Source organism: Anomalospiza imberbis, chromosome 27 (genome assembly GCF_031753505.1).
Source record: "Anomalospiza imberbis isolate Cuckoo-Finch-1a 21T00152 chromosome 27, ASM3175350v1, whole genome shotgun sequence".
NCBI classification, from domain to species: Eukaryota; Metazoa; Chordata; class Aves; order Passeriformes; family Viduidae; genus Anomalospiza; species Anomalospiza imberbis.
In genome coordinates, this window is record NC_089707.1 from 5,785,329 (window position 1) to 5,794,725 (window position 9,397).

Below are 9,397 nucleotides of genomic sequence, written 5' to 3' on the forward strand. Positions count from 1 at the left end.
GCCGCTGGGAACAGCCATGGGGTCCCCAAATCCCGAAGGGCTGGGCTGGTGGCAAAGAGTTTGGAACCACAGATACCCCCAAACACAGCCCTGGCGTTGGGGAGGGCTTTAAAAATGCCTCTGGAATTCATCTGGCAAAGGCCAAAGTGGCCGCCGGCTAACCCAAACACTTCTCCAGCTCTGGAGAACCACGGAATCACTTGGGTTGGGAAAGAGCTCCAAGATCTCGATTCCCAGCCATAATCCAGCCTGGAGCCTTGGAGCACGGTGCTTCTCCCTGCACCTGCAGAGGCCAAACAGGGCCTGGTCCTGTTTTTGGGATGGATCTCCAAACAGAGGGAAGCAGCCGGACATCGGGATGAGCACTGAGTCACGGCAAAGGGGGAGAAGGAATTTACACAGCTCTTAGGGGCTGCAGGTAACAGTGCTCCGAGCTGCTTGCCTTCCATAAATCCCATTAAATCCAAGGAAGCGGGGCAGGATCTCTGCCCCAAGTGGGGAAAACCAGCTTGGATCAAAACCGAGCCTCAGAAATCACGATTAATATCTAACACAAAAGAACCGAAATTGTCACCATCAGGAACGAGGAGCTATTTAAGGAACAATTGCTGCAATTTTCCAGCCAACCCAGCAGCTGAACCTTGTCAGACACAGGCAGGTATGGCTCCAGCCAGCTCCTGATGTGGCACTGGGATGGACACAGCCAGACAGCCCTGTGCCTGGAGGCAGGTAAACCCACAGCCAGGTACATCCTGGAGCCCCCAGGTAGGAATTCCAGGGGAATGTCACACAGGGGTGGCACAGCGTTGCCAGACAGGGGGGGTTTTGGCATTGGATTATTTGTGTGTGTAAAGTGTATTTATGGGGGGGGTGGGGGTGTGAATAAACACCCACACATGTAAATAAATAGATAATTTATATAACAGATATAAATATATTTGTATGTAAATATATATAAATCGATATATATATATATAAATACATGTGCCTTTCTTTATACAGCAGCACTTTCAAAGCCTTCCACGGTACCCGAGGGCATCTCTCACCCCCTGGACTGTGCCCACTGCCCACCCTCTGCGTGTCCCCCCCGACCAGGACACCCTGGGATCCAGGGGGGATTCTGGGGACTGTCTGACCCTCCGGCAGCTCCGCACGCCCCCAGCCCATCCTCGCATTAGGATGCGGCGCATGGCCGGCATTTGGATACCAAATGTGCAACCAGCAGGGAATGTAATTGCGGTCCCTGGAAAGGGACAGGCGGAGACGGAGACGGGCACGGAGAGAGAATCCTGTCAGCGACGCCGGCCCGGTGGTGTCTGCTCTCCATTAAGCACTCACCGCAGCCCTGGGCTGGTGAGGAATTGCTAACACGGCTTAACGGGCTGGAAAAGAGGGGTGGGAAGGGCTGGGAGTGATCTCGGCACAAAGGGAGAACAGAAGGAGAAAAACTAAAAGAGCAGGAATTGCACAGGACGAGGCCGAGCGCTGGCACACCCGAACACCCAGCGCTGCTCTGGCACCCCAAGAGGGGACTCAGCCTGATGGTGACACAGGAACAACGCGAGAGCCAGGGTTAAAATTCACATCAAAATCACTCCAAGGGGGGAACAGGGCATCTTTCTTTCAGGGGCTGATGAGAGCCCCCATCTGATGTTCAGGGGAGCAGGGAGGGGAGTCACAGAGAACTGGGGACACGTACTAATGAGGGTGACCCCAAAAGTCCCAGCCAGATCCAAGACACAGAGGTTTTGGGATCCAGCCCCAGTCCAACATGGAGACATGGGTGGGATCGCACAAGCTGATCGCTCGGCCACCCCTCTGCAGCACCAAATTCCCCCGGAAGAAACAGATGTGGCATCATCTTCACTCCCTTGATGGAGAAGTGGGACATGCAGCCACCAGCGGCCTGGGCACAGCCCCTCGTGACACGCAGGTGGGCAAGTTGGCCCTGGCTTGGGTGGTCAGTGGGTCACGGCCATGGCTTTCCTGGCCACGGCCACGGCGCTCCAGGCTCTTGGACAAAGCACCAGCAACCGGCAGGCGCCAGGGCTGCAGCTCCAGGAGATGGGAACGCAGGAAAAAGGGGCACAAAATCCAATGGGATTGGGAACATGATCTAAATCCCTTTCAAGATGTGCCCCATTCACCTCAACCCCTTTCCCCGCAAAAGTCCTGCTCTGCTATCACCACCGGCCCTGAGCATCACCTGGCTCTGTAAATCCCCCTGCCAGAAACCATTTCTCTGGTTCTCGATTCCGGGATTGGGGAGTGCAGAGGAGCAGAACAGAAATCCCAGCTGTGCTCACAAACCACACCGAAAAATAATACAGAAATCAGCAAAAGAACCGTTCGGAGGCAGCGCCGTGACCTCGGCGTTAAACCAGGCCACGGGCACGATCCCGTCTGGTCCCAGGGATCTGTGCCGCGAACGGAGGAAGGAGAACCCCTGTCACTTTGCACATTCCTGCCGTGGATCCAGGCAGTGACCGCGAGATTGCTGCAGGAACACCGGCCAGCATTCAGGAATGATGATCCCCTGCCCGTCAACCGGTTGTTGGCAGAGCAGGGGACGGCAACAAATCCCAAACCCTTCCTCTTTCTTTGGCCTCCCAGGGGTTTCCAGCACGGCCACGAGACCATGGGTGAGGATCAGAGGCCTGGGGACCTTCTGAGGACAGGCCACTCCTTCCCACAGACCTTTTCCCCCATAGCACGGAGGTTTTCCCAGATCCCTGATTTTTTGTCGCACAGTGCCGCATGCCGAGACATCCACCCTAAACCCACTGTGGTGGGGGGGCAATGGGGGCCAAAACTGGACACCCCAACCCGCTGGTGATGCTGGACACTCCAGCACACCCAAATCGACCTGGTTGGCTCCCAAGGAAAATCCACCCTGGAATCCTACGGGTGAGTGGCTGCCGCACCACCGGCTGGAAAACACGGAGTGACGGCGGGGAGAGCCCTGGGTGTCGTGGCAGACCCCTGCCCGCAGTGCTGGACCCCTGCCCGCAGTGCTGGACCAGGGAGGAGCCCCAAGGTCCCATCCTTGGGCACATCACCCCGGACACAACCAATGGATCCACCCGTGACTGGCCCGGCCATGGCCAACAGATCCACACCCGGACAGCGACCATCGGCAGCGCCTGTACGTGCCACGGAGCAAAAATCCACACTTCCACATGGTAACAAAACTATTATTATATAATTCTACCTTCATCATCCTTCATTTTTTTCCTGGATAACCCAGGAGTTCCATCCAGCCAAACGTTTTCCTAGCGCATCCTCACAAATCCATTTAAAAATAAAAATAAACCTTGTAAATCCACAGCGAGTAGTTAAATCTCTCACCAGAACAGGGAAATTGCAGCATCCCGAGGTACCACTTATTTTTAATTTAGCCCCAATTATGAAATATAGAATTATTCTAATCTGGGCAAATCATATCGACCATGAGATTTATTCCTGTCTTTTATAAAATATAGATTGCTGTTTAAACCTGAGGAAAAATATTTAGTGGCAGAGAAGGTCTGTGGGTTCAAGCAGGACATTTTAACCTTGGGTCTTTTCCCCTTTTTTTTTTTTAAACCCCTTTTTATTTCCCCCTTACTAAATGAGGTGTGGGTGGGGGGAGAAAAGAATAAAAACAAGGGACCAGAAAACACATAAATACATTTTTTCTTCATTTTTAAGAATGAGGTGGTCTTGTAGTAACTCCAGAGAAAAAATAAGCCCACCGCTGGGTTCAAAAAGGGAATAAGCAGGAAACTCAATGGCAATTTCAATCTTTGCAACCCCTAATAAATTGCCTCGAATTCCGAGAGCCGAAGGCGCAGGCGGGGAGCGCTGGCAACACGGGGCGCTCCCACATTGGGGAAATTTGGGTCACATCCCGGAGCCAGGCGCTGCGGACGTGCCTGCTGAACCCACCAGCCATTGTCTGCTCTTCCCTCCCAGCCCCTCGCGCTTCCCTCCACTCCATTTTATTTTCCCCCCCTCCTCGAAAATGTTTTCCCTGCCAACAGCAGATTTAGAAATGTATAAATATATATGGAATAATGATCCACTGTGGATTTTTCGAGGAGAAATTCTCGGCGGCTTCTACGAGGGGACGAAGGGGATGGAGCCGACGCCATCACCAGTGCTGGGTCCCAGGACGCCTGTCCCCAGTGGCCAAGGGGCTACTTTTGGCTGTTGGCACCACCGTTGGAACCCTTGGGTGCCAAATCCCATCCCCAGGAAGCCCTGGGCGCCAAATCCCAAACGTCAGAACCTTTGGGCGCTAAATCCCAGCCATCGGAACCTTTGGGTGCCAAATCCCAGCCACCCTCATCTCCGGGATGCTGGAGTTGGACCGGGGTTGTCACCTCACACGTTTGGTATTTGGGAGAACAAAAGAAAAGAGCCCAAAGTGTGGGAGCTTTGGGGGGAGCACCAGGAGCCGAAATCAAAAACTTCGCAATGGGCAAAAAAAAAAAAAAAAATTAGGAAAAAAAAAAATAATTCCCTGGCTCTTACAATCCCCCACAAAAATGTGAGGGAGATAATAAAATCCATATGCACCGCAGGCGGCCCACGACGCAGGCACCACCGCCAAGGAACCACCACCAAGGCACAAAGGCACGGGCTCGCCCCAGTTCTGGGGCAGACAGAGAGGCACGGGTGGGTCCCCCCAAAGGGACGTGTGGAGGTTGGATGGACACCAGGTGCTGCTGAGGGTCCTCGGCCCTGCGCGCGTCCCAGCACCGAAACGCCGCCAGGAACTTCACCCAGCGGCACTGGTGTCATCGAGGGAGAGAAGGTGGCACCGAGGGCACCCTCATGGATGGCAGCAGGGGATGAGCCACCCGGAGCTGGAGGAGCTGCCTCACGTCCCCGGCAGCCCTGGGGACGAGGAGCAGGCCACGCTGTGCCCCACAAGGCCACTCTTCACACAGGCACTGAGGGGGACAAAGAACCCCCCGCTTGACCCAGAAAACAGGACAGCCCAAAGCCAGGGGCCACAGGGGCTGCACCCACCAAGCTCATCCCTCACCACTTATAGACACTGCCAGGCTTGGGAGAACTTTGAGGAATTTTGGGGGAAATGGGGATTTAATGGCTGGTGTTTGTTTTTACAGGAATCCCCACAAATGGGCCCGTTCAGACCCCAAAGAGTGTCCCCAACAGGAAGGGTGGGGGGTCCTGAGGGTCCCAACCACCTGAGCATTCCCAGAGCAGAATTCCTCCCACTTCCAACTCACCAGCAGTTTCTGGTTCCTCAAAATCATGAACAAAGAAATACGACAGAAACGAAACTCTTGCCCCCAAAGAAAAAGCACTTGGTAGGGAAAAAACACACAGAAAAATCAAAATTCCAACTGGAGCCAGGAAACGAAGCCAGCTGTGGGGATTGCGCTTCCAGGATGGGAATGACCCGGGAGCAGCAGGGCCGGCCATCCCCAGCTCTGCACGCCCCGTGCCCCCCTCCGGCCCGTTTTGCCATTTCCCCCCAAATCGTTCTTTCCGACTCTCCCGCAGCCGCACCCGCCGCTTTGGGCGGATTTCGGGTTTTTTTCGCAGAACCTTCATCCCCGGAGAGGGACCGGGGGGAAGGAACTTGAACTTCCCCGAAGTTGGGCGCAGAGGGGCCGGGGGGGCCGAGCCGCAGCCCCCGCCGCCCCCGGGAACGCGCCCCGCGCCGGCGATGCTCCCGGCGCTGCCGCAGCCCCCGGGGACGCTCCGCCCGGGGCCCCGCGGGAACTTTCGGGGGAGGGAGCCCCGGGGACCACCCCCCTCCCCGGGGACGCCCAGCCCGCTCACCGGACCCCACCGGGGGCTCGAGGGGGACCCGACCCGCCACGGGCGGCGGCGACCGCTGTCACCGGGCGGCAGCGGGCGCTCGGCGGGCGTGTATACGGGGGGAAACACCGACTGGAACTCGGGCGCCGAGGCCGCCCCCGCCGCCCCCCGCCTCACCTGGGATTGCTCCGGTTCCAGTAGACGGCGAACCGGTCCGAGATAACTTTCCCGGTCTCGTCGGTCCAGACGCAGACGCCGAGGAGCGCGGCGAGCAGCGCGGCCGCCCCGCAGCGCACCATCGTCCCGGCGGGCGGCGGGCGCGGCTCCGGCCGCTTCAGGGGGCGGCGGGGCCCTGGGGCCGGCCGGGGACGGCGGGCGGGCGGCGGGCGGCGGCGGCGGCGGGCGGGCGCCCAGCCCTCACCATCGCCCGCGGCCCCGGGCGCCGTCAGCGGGGGGACTCGGGGGCGGCCGCGGTGCGGCGGCGCCGGGGCAGCCGCATCCCGCGCTCGGGCGGCGGGGACCGGCCCGGTTCCCGCGGCGCCCCGGGATCGCCCCGGTACCGGGAACCTTCCCCCCCCACCACCACCACCACCACCACCACCACCACCTCCCGCGCCCAACTTCGGCCAAGTTCCTCCGAGCCCCGCGGCGCCGCCGCCGCCGCCCGGTGCCGAGCCCCCGGTGCTGCCGCCGCACCTGCGGGCTCAGCCCCGGGCCCCGCCGCGGGCTGCTCCGCCCCGGGGACACCGGAGAGACAAAGGCCGGGCCGGGAGGCCGCCGCTCGCTCAGTGCCGCCGCGCCATGCTGCGCCCGCCGCCCGCGCCCCCCGCGCCCCCCGCCCGGGCCCGCCCCCGCGCCGGCCCCGCCCCCGCCCCGCCCCCGCCCCGCCCCTGACACATTGTTGCCACCGGCGGCCGCGCGCGCGCCCGGCGCGGTCCCAGGGCGGGGCTCCCGCGCGCCCCCGCGGCCACGCCCCTGCGGGGGACGGAACGGGCGGGGGGGGGGGGGGGGTCACACCGGCGGGGGGAGCGGTCCGGTACCCGGGGGAGGGGGATCCGCGTGGGGGGGGTCGCACCGGGTGGGCTGAGGGGCTTTGGAAAGGGGGGGCAGACCGGCGGGGGGGTCTGTGGAAGGGGAGCACGGGGGCTTTGAAAAGGGGAGCGGTTCACTGGCAGGGGACAGGGATTTTGGAAGGGGGGGTGACATGGGTGGGTGGGGGGGGCTTTGGAAGCAGGAGGGAGGTTTGGGGGTCCATTACCTTGGATGGGCTGATGGGGGGGTTGGGGGGCCCGGGGGGCGATGGGCAGGAAATGTTAGGAAGGGGCAGTCAGGGGCTCACACTGGAGGGGACAGGGGTGGGGACTGGGACGGGGACATGTCCTGTGACCCACAGGTGCCAAGGAAAGACAGACAGATGGTGACAGGGAGAGTCCCACCCTCTGCAGAGACATTTTTTCACCTCTGATATAAGGATAAATTAAACAATAATTCGTGTTAAGCGATCACTCTGCTTTGTTGAAATGGAAAACAGTGATGGGAATAACACAGAGCCCTGAAGCTGCTGTGGGGCCATGTCCAGCTCTGGGCAGGACAGACTTCAGGGAGTACATGGAAAACCCAGGGGAATTTTAGGTCACTGGCGTGCCACCTAGCCACATCCCTGAACAAGGACACCCCACGGTGCCAGCGCCACATCCCCAAGCCAGGACACCCCACAGCCCTGGAGTCACATCCCTGAGCAAGGATGCTCCTCTTGGGCTGTCCAGGGGAGCTGGTCCTTGCTGGATGGGACCTGCTGTGCTCCTGGAGTCCCCTAGGCCCCCCCAAGTTCCTAAAACTGCTTCAGAAGGATGAGTGAACACAGAGAGACTCCAGACCCTCCTCCCCAGGGACCACGGAATGTCCCTCTGGGTGTCCTGGGGTGTCCTCCCAGGTGTATAGGTCCCCCTGAGCCCCTCGGAGCCAGAGCTGGCTCCCACCAGAATTCCTCAGGTGCCTCCAGATGCAAAGACACTTCCAGTTGGATTCACAAAGCACCAAGGTGCCCATTAAGTCCATCAGGAGGAGCAGTTCCAGCACATCCCGCTGCCTGTCCTGCTGCTCAGCATCCAAATATCCCTGTAAATCCATCTCCATCTCACGAGCTCTTAAGAGTTTGTCCGTGCTAAAAGGGAGGGAGCGGCCCGGTGTAAAACACCTCCAGTGCCACACGGAGAGGTGGGATATAAATAAAATATGGATCCTCCTCATTATTTATTTAGCAAATCTGTTTAGGAAAAACTCCACGGACTGTGGGGCTCAGCGTCCCTCCTCCCACCCCAAAGCAAAACAAACAAAAACCAAATTATTTTGGAATAATGCTGCCGGAGCATCCTCCCGCGCCGCAGCTCCATCAAGGTTATCCATCTCCTCATCCCGCTCCCATCAGGATCTGTCTCCATCAAGCCTCCGACAGCCAATCTCCCTCCTGTCAGCGGACGCTGCCATAAACCCGGACACTTGTCTGTCAACTTCATTTGTTTCCATCTCTCCAGCCAAGCCACTAAAAGCCTTTCCGGGCTCTCCAGGAGGCCTGGCCATGGTTCCTCCCAGCTCAGGGACAGCTGGGAGCCCTGGCAGAGCCACATCCAGGGGCATGGCCAAATCCACAGCTGCCACCCCGCAGAGCAATCCCGTCGGTGTCTGTGGACTGGGGAACGGGGATGATCCAGAGGGCACCGTGCTGCCCAGGGGGTCAGCCATGCGTCGTGGTGCCAGCTCACCAATGGGCACTCGCTGGCTGGAGATTCCCAGTTCATCCCAGCTCGGCCCAGGGCATCCCAGTTGAACCCAGCATATCCCAGCTCGCCTCAGTGCATCCCAGTTTAGCTGAGTTCAACCCAGTGCATCCCAGCTCAGCCCAGTGCATCCCAGCTCGGCCCAGTTCAACCCAGTGCATCCCAGCTCAGTTCTACTGGAGCTGTGGGGGATCCCAGATGAAATTCCCCGGAAAATGGGATGATCCATTGGGATCAGGCAGGAGCAGCCCCACACCCGCTCCAGTGCCTTCCCTCCCAGCCAGGATCCATCCCAACGTGAGGGAGAGCCCAGCCCGGCTTTGCATGGAACAACTTCTCCTTCCCCACTCCTGGTAACGGGAAGAAAAACCTTTTCCAGGATTTTTCTGGCTTCTCCGAACAGCACCGGGTTGTTTTTCTAACCAAACAAAACCAACTATTTGCCTTAATTACTGTAAATCCTGCAATTTCCAGCCCCCAGCTCCATGCAGGGGGCAAGGCTGGATGCAGGGAGGGATAATTCACACCCTCCTTCCTCTGCATTAATTGGATCGGCCAGGAAATTATGGAAAATATTTGCTACCGATAAAAAAACCCTTCCCATTAAAAAGGTGAGGAGTCACAGAGAAAGGGCCAGGAAGCACCAGCACAGAGCAGAGCCAGGCTGCTGGGAATGGAGCTGCAACAGGAAAAAAAGGGGCCTGGGTGGGTCCCTTGGAGCTTCCCGAGCTGGAAGGGATCAGTGTGATGGGAAACCCCAGCTGGCAGCAGGATCCAGATGCCTAGCATGGAGGCAAGAGGGTGGTGCTGATGCGCCCAGCCAAGGGATCCTTGGAATTGTG

At 58.9% G+C, this 9,397-nt stretch overlaps 1 protein-coding gene across 1 annotated transcript in view; it reads right to left on the minus strand.

The window, feature by feature from the left end:
• The window catches only part of EFNA2 (ephrin A2), a 39,272-nt gene extending 33,073 nt beyond the window's left edge, over positions 1-6,199 (minus strand). The window contains exon 1 of the mRNA XM_068173780.1: positions 5,956-6,199. Coding sequence (XP_068029881.1) covers positions 5,956-6,077 — 122 coding nt within the window. The 5' untranslated portion in view covers positions 6,078-6,199. The remainder of the gene's footprint in view (positions 1-5,955) is intronic.
• Positions 6,200-9,397: the final 3,198 nt, after the last annotated feature.